At 42.3% G+C, this 26,205-nt stretch overlaps 1 protein-coding gene across 4 annotated transcripts in view; it reads left to right on the top strand.

Moving 5' to 3' along the window:
* Positions 1-26,205, top strand: part of LOC115358881 (band 4.1-like protein 1) — a 75,717-nt gene that overhangs the window by 38,021 nt on the left and 11,491 nt on the right. For 3 of the 4 annotated variants that reach the window (XM_030050987.1, XM_030050985.1, XM_030050983.1), the window contains exons 2-15: positions 6,896-7,021; positions 8,756-8,923; positions 12,184-12,288; positions 16,414-16,456; positions 16,765-16,840; positions 17,569-17,787; positions 18,201-18,288; positions 18,434-18,586; positions 19,447-19,544; positions 20,549-20,724; positions 21,333-21,571; positions 22,036-22,071; positions 24,500-24,649; positions 25,891-25,977. In XM_030050987.1, coding sequence (XP_029906847.1) covers positions 6,983-7,021; positions 8,756-8,923; positions 12,184-12,288; positions 16,414-16,456; positions 16,765-16,840; positions 17,569-17,787; positions 18,201-18,288; positions 18,434-18,586; positions 19,447-19,544; positions 20,549-20,724; positions 21,333-21,571; positions 22,036-22,071; positions 24,500-24,649; positions 25,891-25,977 — 1,677 coding nt within the window. In that variant the 5' untranslated portion in view covers positions 6,896-6,982. The remainder of the gene's footprint in view (positions 1-6,895; positions 7,022-8,755; positions 8,924-12,183; positions 12,289-16,413; positions 16,457-16,764; positions 16,841-17,568; positions 17,788-18,200; positions 18,289-18,433; positions 18,587-19,446; positions 19,545-20,548; positions 20,725-21,332; positions 21,572-22,035; positions 22,072-24,499; positions 24,650-25,890; positions 25,978-26,205) is intronic. The other variant, XM_030050984.1, reaches the window with a different exon arrangement.

Below are 26,205 nucleotides of genomic sequence, written 5' to 3'. Positions count from 1 at the left end.
CATCACAACTGTTTTCCAGGATGAAGAAGTAATTGGATTTTGATGTAGAAGTGCTGTTCGGTTGCAGTCATTGTTGAGTGGGTGAATATTCTGTACATGCAGAGAAACGATGGCACCTGGTGATGTTTTGCTGCGTCTTCCCTTCACTCTCTCATGGGGTGAGACAGTGTGAGAATGCAGGAATGCAGGAAGCTTGAAGTGTCATGCAGTTGTGGCATTCCTTTTTCCCGTCAGACTTACCACACAGGCCCTGAGGCCACGCTGCCTGTGGCCAGGCCCCATCTGTCATCATCCGCTGGTTGCAGCTCACCCAGGAAACTTAGTAGAATAATGAGAGGGCATTCCGGTGTTAGGGCCGGATCATGCTCTCAGTGAAGGAATAGCACTACACCGGAAAAAAAAAAAAAGCAGCATCCTGTAAAGCATGGTGGTTTGCAGAAAGTGCTTCTGGTAATGCCTGAGTGGCTCCCATCAGTGTTACACTATGGCTGTCAGCGTGAATGGCAGGCCGTGTGTTTATGTGTGGTGTTTGTGAATGAGAATGGTGTCCTTGAGCCGTCCATGTCTCCGTCTGAGTGACTGACTGTGTGAACTCTCACTGCGGATCGGAGAGGCCAAGACATGCCAGAAAGATGAAGTGTTTTTTTTTTGTTTTTTTTTTTCCCTAAGGGGGCTGTTTGCGCAGAGGATATGTTCCCTTTTTGGATCCAGAGTCCAGGTGTCTGTCCGTGCTACGCTGTAGAAATGGGATAGAGTGGGTTCAGTCAGGGTGGGTGCTGAGGAAGTCGAGGCCTCCGGTGCACACATACGCAAGAGGTGGCCGTAATTGGCTGTCATTTAAAAATTCAAATTAAAACAGCTTTGGAAAGTGTTCTGGATTCATATCAGACACACACCAAGACTATAGCGGGCTTTAATAAAACAGTGATAGTAGCAGCTATGAACGACTATCTCAAATTAAATTTAGAGCTATGCTTACGCTGGTTTTCAGTGTTGGCTGGTCTATCGTATCAGCAGCTATTCAAGGTCGAAGTCTTTGCTGGGTGACGTCCCAGTCCGATGGCAAACAGAGGAACCTGGTTAGGAGAGTGTGCACTATTTAAGAAGAGAAATGACTGTACTCTCTCTGTATCTGTGTGTTCAGTTTCATTATTGGCATGACTGTATTTGAAATAATATCACCAACCTATAAACTAGAATTATTATGTTATGTATGCAATTTATTTGCAATTTACCTGCGTTTACTTTATATCTGTTGTCTATGTGTGTAATGCTGTCTGTATTATCATATATGTGCATACACTTATTCACTACACCTTCCTATGGAATGAATTTCTTCTTGTGGGCCAATAAATAACCTAAAGTATCACATATTAGTGTATACCGTCAAACCATATTAATTTGATTCATTATTTTCTTCATACATATGCTGTGCAATAACATGGATTACATTATGATCACTACCTATAATGGCATAGAAACTGAAACTGAGATGATGTAGCTATGCAGAACATTTAAAAGCATGTAAGGGCTTGTTGGACGTTGTAATTATTGCTTGTGTTCTCTTTCTCTCTCTCTCTCTCTCTTTCTCTCTCTCCAACGTGGTGCTCTGTAAGATCACTTGACTGCTCTGTGCAGTCCGTGCATGCTAATGGCTAAACGTGGTCAGGACTGCTGAGCACAGTCATGGATCGCACAATAGGATTAGCGTGGTGCATTGGCCAGATCGCGATGGCTGTGTGCTGTCAGGGGTGAGCTGGAGGAGCAGGTTGTTGCCGCTGATAGGCTAGATGGCCTCCAGTGGCTCACTCAGGGAAGGTAGTGGCAGGGCCCTGGATCTTTGCCTCAGCCGTCCAGAGAAAGCCATTTCGCCATCCCTCCTCTGTTATGGGAGGTAACTGCCAACAAGAGAGAAAGCTGTTGCTTGACATTTTCTTTGAGTCGTGATGCCAAATCAGCTTATTTTCCCTCTCTTGCCATTTCCTGTCCTTTTCCCTCATTCTTGATCCCTTTGTCCTCCTCATCGTCTCATCTGTTGGCCTCTCATCTTTCCTCCCCTTGTTCGGTTCTCCCTCTCTCTCTCTCTCTCTTGCTCTGTCACATTCGCTGCTCTGAGGAGAGAGGCAAGAGGGGGGGAAAAAAAAGTACTCCATGCTGTTACCATGGCAACTGCATCTCGGAGCTGAGCCAGTACTCTTCCACAGACATGCATGCTGTCTCTCATTCTCCCTCCGCTTGCCTCGCTTAGATTAAAGCTTACCTCTCTGATGAGAATGAAGAGAGAGAGAGAGAGAGAGAGAAAAGAGAGGGGAGGCAAGGGAGAAGGCTCTGCTTGTTAGGGAAGAGTGGTGTTTCATAACCCTCCAAGGATACAATGTGCTTTTCTGTGTGATGAATCATGATTACTGATGGCAGGTATCAAAGCCAGATATTGTCAGTGAACTGCACGCAGTGTGTGACAAAGGATGCACGCAGTATCTTCCCGTATTGTACTGTTACAGTGAGGGAAAGGCCTGTGCCTGTCTGCAGGCGGGGTGTATGGTACCTTCTTCTCTGCAGAGGATTCAGGCGCTGTGCGGCCACGGGCTGACAGAGGTTGTTATGGCTAATGGTGTGTAACAGGAAATGAATGCGTTCCCCGAACTCTGCTGCCTCGATCTGTGATATCAATCTATGTTAATTTGGCAATTAATCTGATTCCATAAGAAGATGTCTGAATAAGGGTCTCATTTTCTGCAAACTAACTCTGGATCATATTATGCAATTTGTATTCTTATTAATACGGATGCGTGTGCATGCCTGCCCCCGAGTCCTGGAAAATCTTCATTATTGGCTTACATGCCATGTTCGCATTTTTTTTTAAATAGCAGCTATTGATTTGCTATAAATGTGACATGGTTGGTTGTGTGCTTGTTATGGAGCACAAGTGAGGAATAACCACTTGAACAAGCTGATGGGAAATTATAGTGGCTTGGCAAGTGGGCTGCTCAGATCATTTTGGGCCTGTGAACAATGCCACAGCTGAGGCAGGTGTATACACTTGGACAGCTGTAGATGAATACTTTGCGTCATTTAGCCCAGATGGATGTTTAGCGAGGGGGACATCAGCTTCTGTTTGATTTGGACTGAGTGAGGAAGCGTGCACCTGAAAAGCACACAGGGGAGACACTCATCATTTCAGCATGGCCGAATTGGACTGGGAGGTGAACGTGGCTAAGAAGAAATAAATAAATAAAAAACACTGCGGTGCTGAATGTTTACTTCCGTTACTATCAGAACACAGTACCCTGTGGAGTTTCTCACTGCGATGAGGGAGTTTACTTGGCAGTCATATCCATGATTCAGCCACTGAGGGAAAATTGATTTAGCAACTTGAAGCTCAGAGCTCAGCTGGATCAGACAGTGAGGGAAAATTAGGCCCCGAGTGGACAGACCATTCCACACTGCACTTTTGTCCCAAAGGAGGGGAATTCGTTTCTGTCAATTCTCTGTGATTGTAAGTAATGTGACGGCAGTGATAGCACAGATGAGGAGGAGGACGACGACGACGAGCACGAGGACGAGGACGAGGAGGAGGACGAGGAGGGGGAGGGAGTCGGGTCTTTGTGCTTCTTCGTCCACATGCAGTATGTCCCGTTGCCCCCGGGCTGGGACTGGTGAGGTTTGTCTGCTCTGTGATCCAGCGTGAACCGGTTGTGTTCTTTCCTCAGTCGTCAGCCATGGCCTCCCAGTAACCCCCCCACCCCCCACCGTACCCCTCCACCCCCCCATGCATTATGCTGATGTGATTTGCTGTTCTTGAGGGCAGTGGGACCTCCAGGGTCAGATGGAGATTGGATTATGTACAAGGTCTTGAGTTATTGTCTGGGGCCACAGTGAAAGCAACTGGCATCTTTCTTATACGCTATGCTGAGCAGATCGGACTCGGCTGTGGATACGGCCGTGTAAGATGTGGCATGTCTGCCTTTTATGGAGTTAGGGTAACATCTTTTTCCATCCCGTGGTGAATGTATCGATTAGGGACTGCACATTACCTAGAATAAGGGGCCACTGGAGGATTTTAGAGTGCTCTCAAATAAAAAGCTGTGACCCTCTCTCTGGCCGAAATATATTTTTCCTTGACCTTCCCCAAGTGATTGGAAAAAATGATTGACCCTCCCCCACCAAATGTTACACTACTGTTGATGGCAAAAGTAGGCTTGGTTAATTGTGGATACATTTTATAATCGCTATAAACGTGACAGCAGCCCTGCCAATATTTTCAATAAGGACGGGTTGTGAGTGGGTGAAAAAAATCTTTTTTGAATTTTTTAGATATTTGCAGCGATCCCCTGCAGCAGAAATGACTGTATCTCCCTATTATGAGAGAGGCTGTGTGTATTTATGCATGAGACACAGGTGTGAAATTTCATTGATGATTTAAATCTCCAGAAATGCTGACAGGATCAGCCACGATCAAATGTTAAGAAAGGTCACACATGCAGTCCAGGATCATACAGATAAATTTTTTGGAGTAAATCAGTCGTCCTCCCGATAAATCGTGAGCTCAGTCACAACTGTCTAAGAAATTATTTCAGATGGTTAAAGTTTATAACCATAGTTTTAGTTTTGGTGCTTAAATGTCCCATGACATTTGTCGCAGTGACGTTATTGCACACATGGAAACGTCTACAATTACTCACAGCAGCTGCTCTTGTCTTTAAAGTACATCATAAAAAGCTATACTCAAACATCAATACAACACACAATAAAAAAATCACCTGGAATTAAAAAGCAACATACAAAAAAGCCCCCAAAAATCTATGTTAGAATGAATGTTTTATATGAAAAATCCACGCTAAAATACGTACTAAAAAACAGCTGTTGCAAATGTACCTTGCTTTCCTGGGTTCATTTAGCTGTTCAGTGGTGTGTCTTTCATATTCCTGTGGATAACAGGCCAAATGTAGATGACTTGGCAAGATATTTGTAAAAAAAAAAAAAAAAAAAAAAAAAAAAAAAAAAAGCCATGACTTTGATAGCAGAATTTTTTCAACATCAGTGGTAAATGTCAAGTTTTGGTGTCGGCACCTGAGAATATCAAAGAAAGTGGCTCCTCTTCACAGCAATGCATTTCCATTTCCTTTGACATTATTCTCATCTCTGTGTTATTAATCTGTTGGTATTCATTTTTGCACTGTTGACAGTAGTCTCTGCAAGGATATATGAAGAATTGATACTGGTAAATAGCAAAATTTGGAAAACAATACCAGTACGACTGCTTTTAGTGTGTATATATGTGTGTGTATATATGTGTGTGTATATATGTGTGTATATATGTGTGTGTATATATGTGTGTTTATATATATATATATATATATATATGTATATATAATTTATTTAGTTTTTATTTAGTTAGTTAGTTTTTTTTTTTTTTTTTTTTTTTTTTTTTTTAGTTTCGATGCACCTTCATAGCTCTCTGTGTATCTTTAAAGTTAGAGGAATGCTTACAGGACTGTAAATCAGAATCGGAGCACATAATCATGCCTTTGTATTTGTAACTACTGCAGGCCATTTTATACCATTCATCTAATTTGAAATCAGTATTTTGTTGGGCGGCTTTGTTTTTCTGCTTGAAGGCAACAGGACAATGCTGCACCCGCAACTCAGTATACCAATATTTAAATACTTAAAAAAAAATTCTGCTTAGTTGTTTATGTTTATATATAATTTGTAGTGAAAGTTTATAGTGGTTTATAGTGAAATTTCTTTCTTTCTTTCTTTTTTTTTTTTTTTTTTTTTTACCATGGTATCAAATCAGGTATTGAGAATCATGGAATTTAATTGGTATTGTTGTCACCTACCAAAATACTGGTGCCATCCCTGATCTTATGCTGGATTAGAAAACCCAAATTTACAGGGAAAGAGGAATGGCCTGGCATGAGCTCAACTGAACCATTATGTTACGACATGGCATGCACCTCAGCTAATTACATAGTCCACTTAACCATGGAGCAATCTAACAGCAGCATTACCACCATACATTTCCTCTCTCGGCAAAGATAAAACTCTTATCTCTTTGCTCGGTTCATCACCTTTTGAATGAGTGCACAGTTGATATCATTAGCCATGAATCTACCAACACTGGCGCTTGTGGCCTTTTAGGTTTTTTTTTTAGGCACCTGTCATCTTAGTGCTAATGCTTGTCTTGCTTAAATAGACAATGATTATCTGACTCAGTGAGGGATTTCGTAATTAAAGTGAACGTCCTTGATGACAAGGTGAGTTATGGCAGGAGAAAGTGTGGTAGCTAGAAGACACAGCATACAGAGACCGATTCGTCCTGGTGCCTTTATTGTTTTGATATCGATGCACTCATGTTCTGTGTAATCCCAGCGTTTGTCTTGAGTTGCAGCTGTTGCCATTATTTACATTACGCCCTTCTGCTTTCTAGAAAAGAAGTCATGCCATTGTGCACATGAAGTGACACACATTTCCATGCTGCACACTCTGTTTGCTCAGATCCATACTGTTTACATACTGTCTATACTGTTTACACTATATTTATATTCAATGCACCGTGGCTTCCCAATGTGTCTCCCCATTTGTATAGTCCAGTATACTGTTTTTTCTATATTTTTAGCAATGTCCTTTATTTTAACAAAGTGTATTTGTTCATCCTTCTATTCAGCATTGACTGAATGTGCTGCTGTCTGTCTATGCTGCACCATATTGTCCAGGGACGATATTGTCATTTTGTCTCTGCTGTGTGTTGTGCTGTATATGGCCGAGATAACAATAAAGCTTTACTTGACCTGTCTTGACTTAACTTGACATTTTGATGGGGAATCACCAGTGTATCTGTTCCTGTTAAGACATTGCTCTAAACTATTTGCATGTTCTGGTCTATTCTCAGGTTGGTGTTACAACAGTGCCAAGCCCTTAGTCGGAGTTGAAGAAAGCAAAAGAGGAGTCCTCCCAGAAGACAGGGGCGGCAGCAGGCATGCAGGACTCTGCCTCGGACAGCAAGATGGCCAAACAGGTCAGGACTGCCAAGATGTACTCATGGTTTACAGCTGAAAACAGAGATTTCGCACTGTGATTTTGCAATGGATGCATTTACATTTTATAGCTTTTAACTGTGTACTCAAACGTTTATCCTTCAGTACATCACAGAACGTGGTCTGGAATGATCAACTCTAAAATTTCTCAGAAATAAGAACAGGGTTACATTTGTTTTAAGTATACCTTTTGGGCCATGGGTTCATAAATATGACATTGATTATAAAGACCATGCTTTGTGAGTCATTAAACTACCATATAACATATATTTCTTAAGATTGCCATATTTTTTTTATTGCCTGCTCCTTGTGAGCTCCTTGATTTTCTGACCCGAATGAAGAGTCTGGGGACTTTCTTTGATATTGGGTACAAGTGACAGGTGTGGGCGATATTATGATTGGAGCATTTTCTCTCTGATTTTTCTCATCATTCAGTGATTCCTGCCCGCAGTGTCTGCAGCGTGTAGAGTTTTTACCCTACGACAGCTGCTCAGCTTTTCTTAAACTTCAACAGATTTAAATTGTGAAAGTTATTATAGACTATACGGCACTTTACAACTTGGAAAACAAACAGGTAATTTAGATGAGGAGGCCATTGGAATGCAGTTCAGTAGGTGTGGTATGATTGTTAATGCATAGCCAATAAAGTCCTGTTTAGTATGTAAGTTATGCTACAGACAGATCCCTCATATCCAGAGCTCCCGAGGTTAATTGAAAATGGAGAAAAAAAATTGAAGTTGTTGCCAGTGTTGAAAATGATAAAGCTAAGACTCTCAAAAGATACCATTAGTCAAATCTATTAAAACACTACTATAGTCTAGAACGCCTTGTTGTGGTAGAGCAGGTGCTCGGCGACGCTGCCTGCTCTCTTCTTTGGGACGTATCTAGCAAGCAATAAAAGTTAATGAGTGTATTTAAAATGGAGCACGTTGTTCAACTCTGTCTTAGGTCATGTAAACTGTCACCTTCCAGCTTCCAGCTAGTCTGTGCTGGAGTGAATGAATGAATGAATGAATGAACTCTTTAGCCTGAGGGGAATTTGTCTTGCCCCTAGTAAATAATGTTAAAATGCTAATAGACTGAGCAAAAACATGAGCCACCATTAAACATGAGGACACATTAAATCACAATTTAAGACACAGATTGTGTGTGAGAGGGCTGGCTCGCTAGGATTTTGGTTTTAGGGTATAGTATAAACCATAACATATACAGTACATATACAAGGAGCTACTGTGTGTGCAGTAACCACGGTATTTTAAACCCAACCTAAAACATGACTGAGCCACCACAGGCATTTTCATGGCTTGTACTCAGTGTAATATACATGTATATGCGTTCAATACGTCAATTAGCCAGGCTTCCATTGCTTTCATATAGGGCCTTAAAAACCAATATCTGTCACAGCTGCATTGCTGACTCTGCAGCAGCTACCTTCATTTAGGACACTGAAGCCTTTTCATGTTTTTTCCATGAGGCATAGCATGTTGTAGAATAATTGATGATTCATTAAAAGAGCAATAAATTAAATGGGAATTCAAAAATAGATGTTCCTAAAGAGGTTAGTCATGGACTGTCCTTGTTCACTGTGCTGATACTCTTACATGCAAAGTATTTTGATTATTTCGGATAGCAACTAATGGTTCAGGGATTGAGAAATGAAATCCATAGCTGTGCCATTTGACTGTCTTGTTTGTTTGTTTGTTTTTTATGCAAAGGAACAGAACTCCAAGCATCTAGACGAACACAGAGAAACAGATGACATGTCTGAGAAGACCTCGCCAAACAAGAATCTCAAATCTCCCCAGAAAGGCTCCAAACGTCTTAAAACCGCTCCCTTCAAGGTGACCCTACTGGACTCCTCCGAGTATGAGGGAGAAATTGAGGTATGGGTGATGAAGAACAGCTTGCATTAACCGGGTTCATGTGAATTAGCTTTAATGTGCTTTAAGCAAACTGTTGAGATGTAGCAGCCTCTTCTGTTTTCCTTTGTTGCTGCTTTCCTCTGTGGGCAGTTGTACGCAGTGCTGCAACAAGCGGATAAACCATGCAAAGAGAATGAAAGAGAGGGCACCATGCTGAGAACTCACCAGGGGGCGAGGCCAAGCAATGCCACACATTTTCAGCAATACATACAGTTGCACAAAGAATAGTGTAGGAAGAAAGTCTCCATACCACATAATAGCTATTATTATTGCTGCAATGCAAAATAGACCATTTCTGCTCGCTGGTAATGGAAACTCAAGGCATAAGGCCTAAAAGAGAGGAGATGTATGCAAGCTCATTGATGCAAATAAATGTGAGGTATGGTAAGAAGAGAGATTTTTTTTTTTTTTTTACTTTTTTTATTAGGAGTACTTACCACCACTGAGAAAATAGCTCAATCTTCTCTCTCTTAAACATCTTTTCCAGAGTTGTGGTGAAGGGAATTCATATACTGTTGCTCGAATATTTTTAAGCTAGTATCTGGTACAAGTCATAAGAGATTGGGTTCAGACTCAACTTTCCATTCTGGGCACCAAGAGGCTGTCTAGACACCTCAAACAGGGCATGATGCCTGTGAGGCCAGAGTTAATCAGGCTTTTCTCTGGGTTAATCAGTGGCAACCAGCCAATGCCACGGCCCAGTGCCCTATCTCTGCGCCGCTTCAATCACAGTTCTCTCCAATGCAACATGGGACTGGAGGAGTACTGTACATACTCACAGGTCAGATGATGTCCCTTTTGTCCAATAAGCCCCCTCAGCATAGCCTGCTGACAGGAGTGTTTGGAAATCTATGGTTGCAAGCCAGGTGCAGCCATGGAGAAAATAGAATCGCAGTGTTATTATGAGCTACCCCGTAGGATACTTATGCACAAGTGCATGAAAGTTTGTCTGTATGTGTGTGTGTATGTATGTGTTTGGGTAGAGGCAGGAGGCGAGTGTATGTGTGTGAGGTAAGAATACAAGGAATGCTACCCTTTCACTAACCTCCCAGCACTGGAAAAACATTCTGAAATACCTCCGGGCTTTTCAACACTGCAACAATAGTTTGCATTATAGTTATGAAAGCCTTTGTGTCTTAAGTGCTCTTCCCCTGCAAGCTGCTGTCCTTACAGCTCTCCCATTCATTGCTACAGAATCATGTTCATAGAAACCTCTTGTCAGGCAGAGTTTTTTATTTATTTATTTATTTTTCTTCAAGCAAATGAATAAATAAATAAATAAATAAAAGCATTACACACACTGGTTTGTTTTGGTGGAAGCTTCAACCTCCAGGTCATGGACAGGCTTGCTCTCTCTCTCTTCCTGTCTTAAATTGCTGGGGTGGAACGCAAGGCCTGCCATATCAGAACCTCCCTCATGCTCCCGGAGCTGATAATAACAGTATTAAGGGAAGGCAGGCCACACTTTGGCATCACTCTCCCTGGAGGAGTTACCGCATTTGTGGGTTAATTAAGTCTCTTGTCATGGATGCATGGCTGAGCCTCCCCAGGGTGCTCTAGCAGGGGAGAGGGCACCACGCCCTTACCCACTTCTCCTCTTACCCACACTCCCCTCTGCTCGCTGAGGCACGGACTACCTCACTATGCATGGTCAAGCCTGACTGGACTGATATGTAGAATGGGGCTATTTTGGGTGGAATTAAGCAAATGCATGCTGATTAGTTGTTTTTATATGTTGCCAAAGTTCTGTCTTGTGCCTTTCTATGTTTATTCTGTTGGCATTGCTGAGACGCTCATTGCAGAGTTGAATATGTAATTGCTCTGGAGCAGGGACTAGAGGGACTGGGACACCTCAGTCATGACTTATTAAGATTCCAAATGCTGATTTGTTTATTTCATTTTTGCTGGCTGTCACTAATGTCATACAGCCTGCTCTTGCTTCCGCATACACAACCTTGCCATCGGGGGTTTACTGAGTGACATGATGAGAGCTTTTAAGTGCTTCCCAAGTGTTGCTCCAGCATCTCTTCACCCATAATGAGGCAAAGGAGAAACACTTTTTCAAGTTTTGGCCTTGAGATATTAAGGATAAAGACAGGAGAGGGATAATACTGCATCTGTTTCCCTGGCAACCGCATGCTCCATCTTCCTGTCACCTCGGAAACTCGGCTCCAGGGAAGGAGGCTCCCTATCCAAAGAGAAGCACACTGATTGCTGGTTATATACCTCAGGATGAGTGGGTGTATGTGTGTGAGTGTGTGTGTGTGTGTGTGTGTGTGTGTGTGTGTGTGTGTGTGTGTGTGTGTGTGTGTGTGTGCATGCTGTATGTGTTATGTGATTATTACTGAAACTGAATGTGTGTATGTGTGTGTGTGTTGTGTTAAAACAATAGTGATACAGTGTATGGCCACTTCCTTGTTCAGTTCCTCGAATCTGACAATGTCATGAGTGTATTGATGATAATTTAATGAACATGAAAATCTGTTTGCCTCAAAAGTTACAATAAAATAAATGCAATATTGCCTGATACAATGTTTAGAATGTGTTTAGATCATTAAATGTGAATTCTTTGGGTGTATTTACGCTTCTTTCAGTTTTAATTCTTTCCATTTTTCAAGTCCAATCACAATGTGAACCACGACTAAATCTGTTTTGAGGATCCTCCGGCAGTATGAGAAAATCTGTTTTTGTGCATCACGAAGTAACTGGTTGATAAAAATCGCTATGAGACAAGTTATTCAAACTTCATCGCCTGTGTATTTCACTTGCTCTCAGAATGTGGGAATAAAATATGCCTGTAATGCTCAAACTGCACTCTGTCTATAGTTGGGGAAATGTCGGCGTACAGTACAAAGTACAATCTTCCCCAGTCCATTTTCTCTGTCAAGTGTTTGATGCACTCTGACTGTAACTCAACACCCAAGGGCTGAGCTGTTTTATTGTGTCGAGAGCCAGAAAGGGAAAGTAGTCTTGACAAGCACAGATGTCACATAGGGTATGATGGTGAGCCATATTTCTCCCTATAAAATAAAGCTATACCAGTGGATGCTTAGGCACATCCTTGAAAAATAGACTATGTGTTTTATCTGTGCCATTGCTGTTGCATGGTCCTATTCTATTTCTACATGCATGACTTTTTTTTTCACCCTCACAGTTGCATACATGCTTGCTGATGGTGACCTTTTAACAAGTGCTGTGTCATGTGTGTTTTGCCTTGGCAGAAACACTCCAAAGGACAGACCCTGATGGACATGGTGTGTGAACACCTGAACCTACTGGAGAAGGACTACTTCGGTCTGACCTTTTCCGACACAGACACGCAGAAGGTTAGTGAATAATGCACCACAGAAACCTTGTGGGACAATTCAGCACATGAAAATGTTGCCCACAGAACAATCTGAATTCAGCTCACTTGTTGGCAGGGCTGGCTTTGTCAGGGGTACACTATCCATCATTCAAAGAGGGCTGGCAAACGGAAATTTCCATGCTCAGTCAGGGTCGGTACAGCAAGCAATTTGACAACTTGCGGAGCTGGATAAAACGAAAGAATATGCCTCATCAACTCTGTGCGAAATGCAGATAGGAGTTTTAGTTACACAAACATTTCTTTGCCGACAGAGCTGCTCTGGAGGCAGAAACAATCTCATTGGTTGAGTTAAACCTGCATGCACAGAGCCAAATGACCACAGTGTCTTGGGCAAACTGGTGGCAAAGAAGAATGAACCCCGGTCAAAATAGAAACACAAAATATAAATGGCAAGGCCTTATTGTTAGTTCTGCTATGACAGTGACATTCATGATCTTGGACAGTCAGCTGGCTGGACAGCTGTCACTAATGTGGCTAAATTCTAATCCATCGTTTGAATTTTGGCATGGGTCCTTGCTGTATGAAGTTTGCATATTTTCCCCGTGTTTGTGTGCTTGTTTGTGTTTCTTCCAACAGTCCAATGACATGAGAGTCAGGGGTTTTTGAATGTCCCATAGGTGTGAGTGTATATTGTAGTATGTATATGCACATGTATGTGTTGTGGTATATGTATGTGATGAATGCTACAGTCCACAAGTCCTTAAAATGTCTTAAATCATATTAAAGTCAAGACCTTAATGTTTTAAGGCTTGATTTCAGTTTTAAAAGTCTTAAAATATTGTGCTATCTTGGTGTGCTGTCATGCACACTGTTTGCTGATAAGTCATTATTGCCGTGTTGAAAGTGGTATTACTTTTCATTCTGTCTCTAAAGTAGATGAAATTGCAGACACCCTGGTTGCTGTATATCGTATAGTAATATGTACATTGATGTATGATATTGTATCTAAATACCTTTCAGATATGCTTGTGATATACGACTATCACTAGCTTTTTTCCTTTGAGAAATGATCATGCCTAACCACATTTCCACATTAGAAAGAGCAAGAAACAATAAATCTGTGCCTTACACTGTCAGTGGTAATTCTGAATGGTCACGAAAATGTGTTGTACTAAAATACAATTGGTCTTACTCTATCAGCTGTTGTAATTATTTGCCTTTCTTGACTGAAAATGCTGTTTTTGGCAGAGTAGACTGCTTCTTTTTTTGGGAGTCTGTAAAAGACTCTTGCATTCAGAGTGATTTCGTTTTATTCAGGTAAAACAGTGTCATGTTTATTGTCTTCTTGGTTAGTGAGCGGTAGGAGATCCAGCATCTTGTTTGGGTACCTACGTAAAAGGTATGATTTTACTCAGTTGCAGGAATGTCCATGATGAAATCCCCCTTGTTTTTAAAAAAATTCTTTATTTCTAGACTGTCAAGGTTGGCAAGTATAAATAGAACTTGACTTCACTTCAGTTAAGTAGCAAAAGCACTAAGCTTCATAACATGAGCTCCCTCCACTCTTATCCCTGTGCCTTTTCCACTGCATTTCAGTGTAACATCATTTCGCCACAAAAACTGCGGTTATTTGGTTCTACACATTCAGGTTTAATTGAGATGATGAGATTATTTCTGTCTCCAGGGCGAGTCTGCCTCAGAGGAGTGTTTGTGCAACTAAAACTCATATCTGCTCACAAAACATGCGGACAATTCAAATGCAAAACATCCAGACGGTTTGTCCTCTGATCTTCCTTGACTTTTTGAAGTGCACAAGCCAAGGTCATTGTCATGTAATTGTGTAATTATTGCTGTCACGAGACTGAGCCAAATGGTCATAGCTGTCAGCTCACATAAGAGCTCTTTTGTAGATGTGGGTTTTGTGTTTTGACTGATGGGACCCTCCCCACAGGCAGCTTTGTGATTGCAACACAGGTCACAGTGGATTCTTCTGGCTTTTGAAGATACGAGTGGTGATGAGGAACAAGCCTCCTGTAACATCTGGATCATATCCTCTGTCACCATCATCAGTTTGCGTATGCTTTGTCAGCTGACATGCTGTGACTTGATGTGTGTCTGATGGCTGAGGGTTTGGGTCGAGCTCAGTCTTGAGCCATGCACACTGTGTAATTGGAGAACAGGAGTAAACAGGCCAGAACTTCAAATATTTTGTCTCTGTTTGAGTGCAGGTAAGGCTCCTTCTTAGACCAACATGACTCACTCTCTAAAGACAGGCTTACCAGAGTCAAGCCTATTATCTGGGGTCATCTGTGATTTGAAGACCAAACAGGACCGAGAATTGAAATACCATTTCAGATGCCCTTTCTCTGTCGTTGTTTGAAGAGCGGGGATGTAATCTTCACAGTTTTTGGGAAAATATCTGTTGTATAAATGATTGCTTTGTGAACTAAGGATGCAAAGAAAGCCTTGAGCAGCCAGAGATTAAAAGTTCTTCCTGCTTTTTCTACAGAGAAAAAGCAAAGCAGTGGAGACTGCATTACTAATTGAGTGCTCCTTGGCCTTGGCTGGTATAAGATAGATTCAGGAGGACGATAAATGCTTGCGGCTCATTAAAGTGTTTAGCAGCCTGATTAAGCACTGGAGGAGTTGGTGTGTTAGGCTGTGTAATTGTGCGCAAGTGTCTGTGTGTGTGAGAGCACGTCTAGAAGTAGCAGAAACACTTGCCGTTTGCCCAAGATGGCCACGGCACTGCAGCCCACTGTGCTGTTTCAGCCTCTCATGCTCCTGATTCCACACTGACTGATGTGATACCGCCTGCCAAAAAGACTTTCAGCATAAATAAGCAGCTGCTGCGTGGTGTTCAGGTTAGCGAAGATCACTGAGCTCACTGCACACCTCTGCATCGCTCGCCATACAGCAGACACCTGTTTGTGTGTGTATATGTGTTTGTGTGGGTGCCCGAGTGCAACAGTGGAAATAACAGATTTACTTTTATTACTGTCACTAAGTGTGTATTTTTTGAAGTGAGCAATTCTACAGTTATTTGCTCGAATATATTTTGAGTGAGCAAAAACTGGACAATCATAATCATGCTGAATTGGTTGTGTTGATTGATGTTTTACTCATTTTTTTCATACTTTGTTTTGTATTTTTCAGTAAACAGGTCCCAGTTGGGCCACATATGTAGCAAAATGATCCCTTGTAAAACAATGACGTCACAAACAAATGCTACAATGGGTGCATGAGACATTGCTGCTTGAAGCACGGGGACTTTTTGGCCTGTCGGTGGCGCCGTCAGTTTGATTTTGTGGAATGGGGATATTCCCTAAGGTTCATCACATTTGAGCCGACAGTGTCCGAGACACTGAGCTTGAATCTGAGGGCCCTGTTGTCGTGGTGCTGCTGTAGTGGGCCAATCAGATGAGTATTCAAAATGCTGGACCCTAGTGTCAAAATGCATCAGTCCCCCAATTTCATTCAAATCAGGCCAACAGAGGGTCAGAAATTGCACGTGACACACAGACAGAGCCCAATCTATAATCTCTTCCCTGATATTCAACAGTGGGGGACAAAAAAAAAGTAGCTCCATAACTTCTGAGCATATTTTGAATGGCCTATCTTTTACTCAAATATATTTTCACCAGAAAAGAAAAAAAAAAATCAGCACAGCTTGAATATATCTACCTGAGGAAGATATTTCTGTAGTCTTTCCACTGCTGTCTACCCTGTGCCACTGTGCCTCAGCTTGGTGTTCAACAGAAGAGCAGGATTTTAAAGATCTCACAAGAGAGCTGCTGTGCGTCGAATGCCACAGCAGAGCCGGTGAGATACCCAAACGCAGTACAAATCAGAAGCAGCACCCCTCGCGGTGAAGTAGCTCACTGCACAGATTGGGAGTGATGAGATCAGATAGATAACGGGCTGGTAGTAATTTAGCAACACAATGAAGAAGCAGATGCTTGAATTAAATCTGCGCTCTGCACATTGAACAGCTCAGCAGGGGAGGGCACAGTTTCTTTATTTAAGCATATGGGGAAGCTTTCATTAGGAACACTGTCAGCAATTAGAGCAAAGTGTGACATCAGGGTGTGCATTAGCCATGTTCCCAGTCCGCCCTGTGTGAATTCTCCCTTCTGTCTTTCAGAACTGGTTGGACCCCTCCAAGGAAATCAAGAAGCAGATGCGCAGTGAGTTTCCTGGACCACACCAGTTTGAATAATAAATAATTAAAACCATAATTCAGTTGTCCATACTGGGGCCTCTATCGCCTATTGCGAAAAGTAGAATTGGATTTGCTGGCTTATGAATTGATTGTGGCATAGCTGTGTGTTATTTATGTGAACCCGTTACAAGGTACATGTAATTCAATCACTTGCTGACTTCTACATTTTAATAAAGTTTTCTTATTACAGTAATATGGGCGTCATGACACAACAGCACATTTCCTCGTAAGACAACATATAACCCACCAGCTCTCACTGCAATCTCTCCTCAGACTCTCCATGGCTCTTCGCTTTTGCTGTCAAGTTCTACCCTCCAGACCCGTCACAGCTCACTGAGGATATCACCAGGTGTGCAAGCAAATGTGTGCAATCCTCCTCTACCAAGCACAAATGTGCACCAATACACACACACACACACACACACACACACACACACATCACACACAATCTTGTCTTTCTATCTTTGTGAGGACTTCCATTCATTTTTCTTGCAGCTTTCTAAAGCCTTTCCCTAATCTTCCTAACCAGTGCATACCTAACCCAAATCTAAGCCTAATTCTACCCTTAACCCTCATTTTAACCAGTAAGCCAGACTTTGCCTTTGTAGTTGTGAAGACGGGTCAAAATGTCCTCACTTCCCAAAAATGCCCCCACCCTGTTGGTTAAAAATACATTCCCACTATGTAGCATTTACAGTTCCGCCCACACACACACACACACACACACACACACACATAGATTCAAGTTTCATCCCTTGAAGCTCCTCTGGCAGTGCTTTCTCATGCTCTTCCTACTTAATCACATGAGAGATCCCTTACACATGTCAGTTCTGCAGATAATTTACCTTTTCATTTATCAGTAGGTCTGAGTTTATATAAAAGTATTGTAACAATTTGCATGCCGTATTTGCCCTCACGTCAAAAAAGTCCAAATCCCTCTCCTTTCAGAGGATTAGTACTGGAATGCTACTAACTGCCATGGATTAACTACGCTGAATACTTGTTGGAGCTTGCCTTTGCTGAGGCCTGTTTGACTGCCAACACCCTCCTCTCCTCCCCTTTTCTCTCCTCTGACAGATACTACCTGTGTCTGCAGCTGAGGGATGACATGCTGTCAGGTCGGCTGCCATGCTCGTTCGTCACTCACGCCCTCTTGGGCTCCTACGCCGTTCAAGCCGAGCTCGGAGACTACGACCACGATGACCACGGCTCCGACTACGTCAGCGATTTCCACTTTGCCCCCAACCAGACTCGCGAGCTGGAGGAGAGGGTGATGGAGCTCCATCGAAACTACAAGTACACACACTTGCCGTGCGATTATTCATGCCAAATTTTGTGTATACATATCTGATGTGGGCTGATCGGTAGATAAGTCATTACGGTGTATAAAACAGTCTCAAACACACATGCTGATATATCCCTTCATATTACCGTAGCATCTGTCATTGCCGTGAACACAGTTGGAGGCTTGCCAGCACGTCAACACTTATTCAGTTAGAGGGTCTTCGCCATGCTCTGATTTGGCATTGTTTGTTGGCGTACTCCCAATTGTTATGCTTAGAGGATGGAAGGCGGATTTTAGAATAGAATATATCAAGCATATTACCAAGATAATTCTGCTCCCACTGTGAAAGATCACGGGTTTATTATTTGTGACTTAAAAAGGCCTGCGGCTGTTGGTTACAGATATTATCTTTATTCTGCTGCAGGGGTATGACTCCAGCAGAGGCTGAAATTAACTTCCTGGAGAATGCTAAGAAACTGTCCATGTATGGGGTGGACCTTCATCACGCAAAGGTGTGCTAAGGTGTTACCTTTTCTAAGTTCATTTTAATGTACTGAACATGCAAGTGGGTTGCAAGGATGAATAAGGAATTTCTGTCTTCTCTGCATTCTGGTCACGAATCATTTCTGCGTCTTTGTTCTCCTTTGGCTGTTGCAGGATTCTGAAGGGATTGATATAATGCTGGGTGTCTGCGCCAATGGCCTACTCATTTACCGTGATAGGCTTAGGATCAACCGCTTTGCCTGGCCAAAGATCCTCAAGATATCTTACAAGAGGAGCAATTTCTACATCAAGATCCGTCCTGGAGAGGTAAGCAAAATGGCATGGGGTAATTATGGCGGGGCCTCAAGTCTTTTGGTAATAGCTGTCGATTTTGAATACTGGCAGCACATTCAGCACAGAAATGGATGTGTGGTCAGTTGGCCTGAGCAAAAAGCTGAAAAATCCTCCTCATTTTACCTCCTTTCGCTGCTCTGTAGGGTCAGGGTCTATAGTCTGGCCCTCCTGGTTGCGCTGTGCAGCGCTGCAGCTTATCCTCCATGCTGAGCCTCAGTGTGACAGGCTGTCTGGGCCAGACCCAGTCAAGTGACAGAGCCGCACAGTGAGCCTGTGATCGAGCCAAATAAAGAGCCCCTTTAACAGAGCTGGTGCAGCTGCAGCCACAGCCAGAATGGAGGGATAAAGAGTATAAATATAGAGCCATGAAATGCCTTCCTCCTGTTTGCTCCTAGTGTCTGAAAATTGGATGTTATCCTCCTTCTGCCTTGATCTGCTCCACTCTGCCCATTCGGCAATGGTGGTCTTACTTGGAAGCAAAACTGTGTTGCAATTTAAATGCATTTACTCATTCATGGACATTCACGGGTTTATATTCTGGCATGAGAGTTTACTGTATGCCAGCTCAGAGAATGGTCTGGGGTGACAAGCAGACTGATTGCTCTATAGACTCTGTCCTTGTGGATAGAAACGGGATGCAATAGGTTCGCTGTGATTTTTATGAATGAACCAGGTTGTTGTGAACTTTATTCTTTGTCTCGTCTCCAAAATGGATAGCGTTATCCCTGCAATAATTGACAATGACAACACAGCAAACACACCTGCTGCTACCTGTCCCATTTCTTTGCTCACACGTTGCTTTCTCTCTTGCTGATCTCTTTCTCTCTCCCTAGTATGAGCAGTTTGAAAGCACTATCGGTTTTAAGCTTCCCAACCACAGAGCTGCCAAGAGACTGTGGAAGGTCTGCATTGAGCATCACACCTTCTTCAGGTACGGATCGATCTGCTTTCACAGTTGAATGGTTTACCTTTCAATGCCTATTAAGGCAAAGAAAACATTTCCATGTGTATAGCTTCATTAGTTACAGCTACACTAAGTTAATTGCACAAAGCACTGCTAAATATAGTTTTTGTGAAAATCGTAGCAGTTACCCCCAGGGTTAGTAATAATCTCCTGATGCATACTGATTCTGGAAAGTTTAACTCAGCTGTAGTTGTTCAGTAGGTACAGCAGCTTAATTCAGCAGTATTGTTGACTGTGTCTCTATGGCAGAGGTTTTCAGACCGTGAGGCGGCCCTGCACAGGGGTCGCAAAACAATTTCTGCAGAGCTTCAGTGGGTATGAAAAAGATGCTTAACATAAAATCAGGTTATAATCATAACCAGATTTTTTTCAGTTATCAAAAGAAGTTGGTAGAATTGAAGGAGCTGTAGAACAGCTTAAATATCTGCAATTTGGTAAAAGAGGCAGTTCATATTTATGAGGAATTTTATCACTTTCTTGGAGTCAGACAAACAAGTAGATGACTTTGGACTCAACTCCATTTAGCCTTTCAGGTGATAATGTGGGGCATGGCAATGTTGGTCAGTATTGTGGTTGGTCAGTGGGTCTGTTCACCATTTAGATCCACTTTGTTTTTCTCTCTTGCTAGTGGGGCTGTTAGACTCAAATAGCAGTGTTATGCTACCTTAACTCAACTGTTGAATGTTTATGGGATCAAATAGCAGCTACTTGATCCCAAAGACATCCAGGAATTGACCTAATCTAAGAGTGGGCATCTTTTTCAAAGCCTTGTTTACTTGCATCCTGAGCATGTACAGTTCATAACCTTGTAACAAGAAACAGCTGGTCAAAGAGGATGTACAAAACAGATAAATGTGAAAAGTTTGTTTTTGTGGTTAAAAATCCACTTTAAATCCACCCTTCATCATACAGTGTCAGTGGTCAAGGACCTTTGCTTATTCCGGTGCACCACAATGCTGTGTTTTCTCTAGGTTGGTGTCTCCAGAGCCTCCTCCTAAGGGCTTCCTTGTGATGGGCTCAAAGTTTCGCTACAGTGGAAGGACGCAGGCCCAAACAAGGCAAGCTAGCGCTCTCATAGACCGGCCAGCCCCGCACTTTGAGCGCTCCACCAGCAAGAGGTACCTGCTATCTCGAAGCTTGGACGGAGGTAAAGCCCCCCTTTTGTGCGTCATCAGGTCTATAAATGTTCTGTTTGGTTCTGAAAATGTTTGCCTTTTATTCAAGCAGCACATTTACAATGCCTCAAGAGTGAAGAATTTGTGTTTCAAGATATTTGCTGGTTTTTCATAAAATAAAAAAGGTTATATCAAACTGCATGTCATTCACTGCCCCAATGAGGGAATTTCCTCCCTCGTGAATAATCTCATCCCATTTAAAAAAAAAAAAAAAAAAAAAAAAATCCACTGTGCTGTGGGAAGATTTTACTCAGCTGCTACAGGGATGGCAGTCTGTAACCTGCAATGAAACCTACCTCACCCTGCCTTAGGAAGCTGCCAACCCACCTAAAAGAAATTGATTTTCCATACTGGCAAGAGTAAAATTGTGGAAACCACTGAAATCTCACAACTTTCTTATTTTTGGAGGGCATGCAAACAGCCAAATACAAATTTTGCATATTGGCAGGAAACATTGGCTATAAGCAGCCTCACTGCCAGAAGTACTGGCCTTGATATCAGCTTTAAAAGCCCATATCAGCTGAATCCTAATGTCTGAATCCGGATTTGTCTCTTGGAATAATTCACTGCGTGTTCCCAGCAGAATTTTCACGACCGGTATCGGCCATGTGTGAGAACCACGATGGCCTGTCCCACCGCAGCATCAGCGAACAGCCTCGCCTCTGCAGCCCCTCTGTGGATGACCAAGAAACTGAGCTTGAGCCCAGTTTGGACCAGGACCAGGACGAGGAGGACCAGGACCAAGAGCAGGTCCAGGAGAGGGAGCAAGACAAGGAGCAGGATGGTCTCATTACCCCCAGCAAAAAGAAAGAAATCAAGGTACTCTAGATTTCTGGACGGATATGCACCCATCCTTTTTAAGAGCTCATCATGATGGCCCTTTTCATGCAACCAGGCCACATAAAATTACTGAAAATCTTGTGCAGGGTCTAGCTAGTATGAAAAGTGTTTTAGTGAGCTAGAAGACAACTCTGGTCTTAGTGCAGAAAGATGGCATGGACTGCAGGGGTGCTGATGCAAATGGGTGCAGTGCAAGCTTCTCAGGCCTGCTGAGCCTTATCCTGCAGGGATATAACGCTGTGGTGGCTTTGGTGGATTTAGCATTACTAACTCTTCTTCTTTCGCTCCTATTCACTCAGGCTTATATGCTCATAAATCCCACTAACAGCTTTACAGTTTTTTAACCCTTTCTCATTATGCTGAGACATGCAAACTCAAAGTCCTCTGCCGCTAACAACTCAAAGTCCTCTGTCTCTTTCTTTTCAACTCTTGCTGGCCAAAAGGAGGAGGCTGGGTCACCGGTTGACAGTAAACAGGAGGTATTTGGTGTCTGGTGACCTCTGTCTGCCTGTTTGTCTGTCTGTCTTTGTTTGTCCCTCCCTTTGTTTTTCACTCTGTCTGTTTATATCTCGTCTCCTTACCTGTCTCCCGCTGTAGTATGCATTCGTCCGTCTAAATGTGGCACTTACAATCTGGCGTATTTCCACTGTTGTCACAGATAATCGGAAATGTGTTGCTGTGCACCACATACAAGATTAACGTTGCAAAGACCTCATTTGAACTTGCAGTGAATAATTGCCATGCTAAATCATCCCAGCAAGCGTTTGACGGATGGCGATGTGTAGGAGGTGACAGGGTTCAGCGTCAACCCAAACAACCACAATATGATGTTATGATATGACAGTAAAATCCATATTAAATTGATTGTAAAACAGCTTTGGCAACTGATTTTGTGCTGATATCTCAGAGAGGTAATTAGGTTGCAGTTTCACAGTGGATAAAAGCAGCTATGGGTGCACTGTGGACTTTGTCTCAAATTTTTTACTTTCTTTTGACACTGTATATTTGGGATATATTGGCAGACTACCAGTATTGGCTGACATCAGCTTTCAGAAGCAAAAATCACATCAGTTCAACATTATTTTCACTGCCGATATGCAGTCTGTCACTTCATACAACTGTAGAATTAGCTACATAATAAAACTAACATGGATTTTTGTTTAAAAAAAAAAAAGCAAAACTTAAAGGCCTGTTTGAAAAGCTTAACCTATTTGGCACCTGCGTTTCTATTATGATTCTTACAAAAACGTGTAGCAGTATTGGCCACTGTGGGTGGGAAGATATCAAATATCTATATTGGCCTCAAAAAAACATAGTAGTGTTTCCCTACTTCATATATGTCAAGATTCAAGATTCAAGATTTTTGTTCGTCACATGCATGATGTATGGGTACAGCAGCAGAGTAATGCAATTGCAACAACTCCAGCACTGTGCAAGTAAAAAATAGATAAGAATGAAATAGATTAAAAAAAAACATAAAAATAAAATAGAAAGTATATATAACACTCCTATATACAATATGCATATATATATGTATATATATATATATATACATATATATATACAGTATATGTAGTAGGAAACCCCATATCAGCATCTATTCTTTGCCAAATTGTTTGTTGGGATGAATTTTTGACGATGTTGGAATTTTTTTTTTCTTCAAATGCTCAAATTCAGCTTGATAATTATTCAGCTGGCTGGTGGTAGATGAGTTTGTGCTCTTTCTGTCTGGCCGTGACATCGCCGGACCCTTAATCTTGTTGGATTGAGAACGGTGTAGCAGAGCTTTCTGGCTCCACTGATTGAAAGTCTCAGCCAGTCATCCTGTCTGTCTGCCTGTCTTCCTCATTGACTTACCTGCTGCCTCTCTGTCTCTGCATCTTTCCCTGTTCTTATACCCACTGACTCTGTACCCCATCACCTCTGCCTCCCCACCCCACTCACTCCCCCACCCCAACACTCCCTCCCGGCCCTTGCCCTCTCCCCTGCCCCAACTAAGCCGTCTCAGTTGGACCAGGAAGCCACCCCTCGGCACAAACAGGAGGTACAGCTTCCTTGTGCTCTGTGATGTGTGCCACTGTTCCTCTGTCTCTCCAGTTCAGTCTTCAAGCATTTTTACCCGCAGCACTTTGCCCGTGTCCTCTGCTTAGTGTGTACAAGCATTTTTAAACTGTCTGTAGAAACATCATACAGATTTGTAACAGCACCTGCCTGTTGTGAGCACAGAATAGCAGTCGTAGTTTGACAAGCCTCCAGAGAAATACTTGGTTTCCTGTTCAGAAAGGAACAAGCAATTTGAGAGGTCCTGTTAGAAACAGATTATACTTTTTTTTCCCTTCCTCAAACAGTATGTGCCTACAGTGCACCAGTTCATTATTTTCACTTTTGTGAAATGACATAAACACTGTTCCAAAAAATGTCATTAAATCCAGAAATTTGATTAGCAAGTGAAGTTAATTAATGTTGCATATTCATAAGTTCATCTAGCCGTGAGTGCATTCACAGTTGTGTTCATTTTGAGTTGATGTTTCATAAAAAAAAAAAAAGGAGAAAAAAAAAATTCATTGTTAATGTAATTATTCTTTGTTTTCAGTGGGATTCAATAGCATCTTACATGCCATTTCCATCCATGGGCTCCTGCTCAGAATAGTAATGCAGTCACTGCTACCAAAACACTTGATCAATACACTTGTTATTTAGGAAACATGCAGTGTCCATCACATGGCGTCACCTCCTGTGCATATGTAGTACTATCTCACAGTCCATTCAGTCATGCATATCAGCTGACAAATTGGTTTGACTGTGACGTGTCGACGTGATAACTGCAGTTGAAAATTATGTTGCTGCTCTGCTAATGCGTGTCCTCTCTCGCTCTCCGTGCATTTCTTTGATCTTCCACTCCTCTAGTTTTTGGATAAGTCACAGGACGTCTTGCTGAAGCACCAGGCCAGTATCAATGAGTTGAAGAGAGCACTGAGGGAGCCGAACAGCAAGCTGATGAACCGTGAGAAGCGTCTGTCAGGGACTTCCCCGGGTGGCACACCTGAGAAGAAGGCAGTGAGTGGGGGATGAGTGTGTGTGTGTGTGTGTGTGTGTGTGTGTTTGGGGAGCTTGGAGTCCATCTTGGTCAATATCTCAAATCCAAAAATATTTGCCATTCCATAAAAATCCATCGATACTCCAGCCTTGTCATGTTCATGCTGAAGGAGGCACATTTTGGCCATACAGAGAAACTTGTCTTTTGTCATCGCCTCAGAATAATTCAAGCGTGAAGCTATACCGTTGTGATTTTAGACAAAAGAGAAAATAAACATGATTTGGAAAGGTAGTTTTGGTTGAAAGATGTCTTCCCTGCAGGCAGTGCAAACACATTTATCTCCTGTGCAAAGGTCTTACTGTTAGCGAGGGATCACAAGAGCAAATAGGAAACTCTGCCATGTGCATGACGCATGTGTATAATGAAATGTCTCAAAGGCATTTTATGATGGCTGACAAGTGGCTCAGGAGGAAGCAACTTGAATAGATGAGATGCAAGATGATTTGGAGATTTACTCAATGCGAGACACTTGAGAACAATAATCTGTAATCTTTTTTTCCCCCTTGATTGGCTAACAATGGCATGCCTCCTTTATTCCAGACCACGAAAGCTTACCGAGCTTTGATCACTTTTTTGTAATTATGCTATTGGAGATAGGAAACTAAGATTGTCGTCGTCAGATAGTGTAGTTCTGCCATTGTTGGTGCCTAAATTGTCGACAGGCAATCTCTCATCTGCTGTCTGCGACAATCAGATTATACCCATAGAATGTCAAACATTCTGTGCGGCAGAAAATGTAATCTGCCATGTGTCTGATTCCAGGGAAGGGGAGGATATTATTCACTTTGACTGATGGAGGTTGAAGGTTTGAAAAATTTCGGTGCTCTTGACTGTCTTCTCCAAAAACAGTGGAACTTAGCCCTTTGATGTAGTTACTGGGAAAAAAAATGATGATATTTGCATTGCAAATATGTGCTGATTTGGTTATGTGGATTTGGTCGCTGTCAGGTACAAGTGTATACACTGGTGTCTTAGGTTTCAACTTCTTTCATTAAAAAGTTTATACTGAATAACTCAGTAAGGTCTTGTTAGTACTGATTCTGTCTGTCTTCACCCCCTCTTTTCCCTCTATTTCTCTATCCCTGTTGCATGAAATAGTATAATATGCATCTTCCTAAGTGACTCTCTCATTCAGAGTCAGGGCTCTAATGGCTGTTCTTCCTTCTCTTTTAAACTCTCTCCGCTGCCCCTCGTCGGCCAGTTGGTGGGCCGAGCAGTGGGAAAAGACCCTGTCAACAGCCTGTCTGTTGAGGGTTTCATCCAGAAGACTTTGGTGACTTCACCTGAGGTTGCACATCTCTCAACCTTTTCTTTCCATGATATAATTTACTTAAATGTTATGTACGACTTACTGAGCGAGAAAACACAACCACATATTCTGTAATTAATATTTAAATGCATCATGTGTATCATTACCAAAACCTGAATTTGTACCTTTTGTGCCTTTCTCTTTGATTTATTTTGCTGTGGAGAATTCATTGTTTGCAGTGGCTGTGTTTGGCATGTCTAACTATGT

This window comes from Myripristis murdjan, chromosome 5 (assembly GCF_902150065.1).
Source record: "Myripristis murdjan chromosome 5, fMyrMur1.1, whole genome shotgun sequence".
Classification (NCBI taxonomy): Eukaryota; Metazoa; Chordata; class Actinopteri; order Holocentriformes; family Holocentridae; genus Myripristis; species Myripristis murdjan.
The sequence above is the reverse complement of the archived record's forward strand: the minus strand, read 5'-3'. Positions and strand labels throughout refer to the sequence as shown.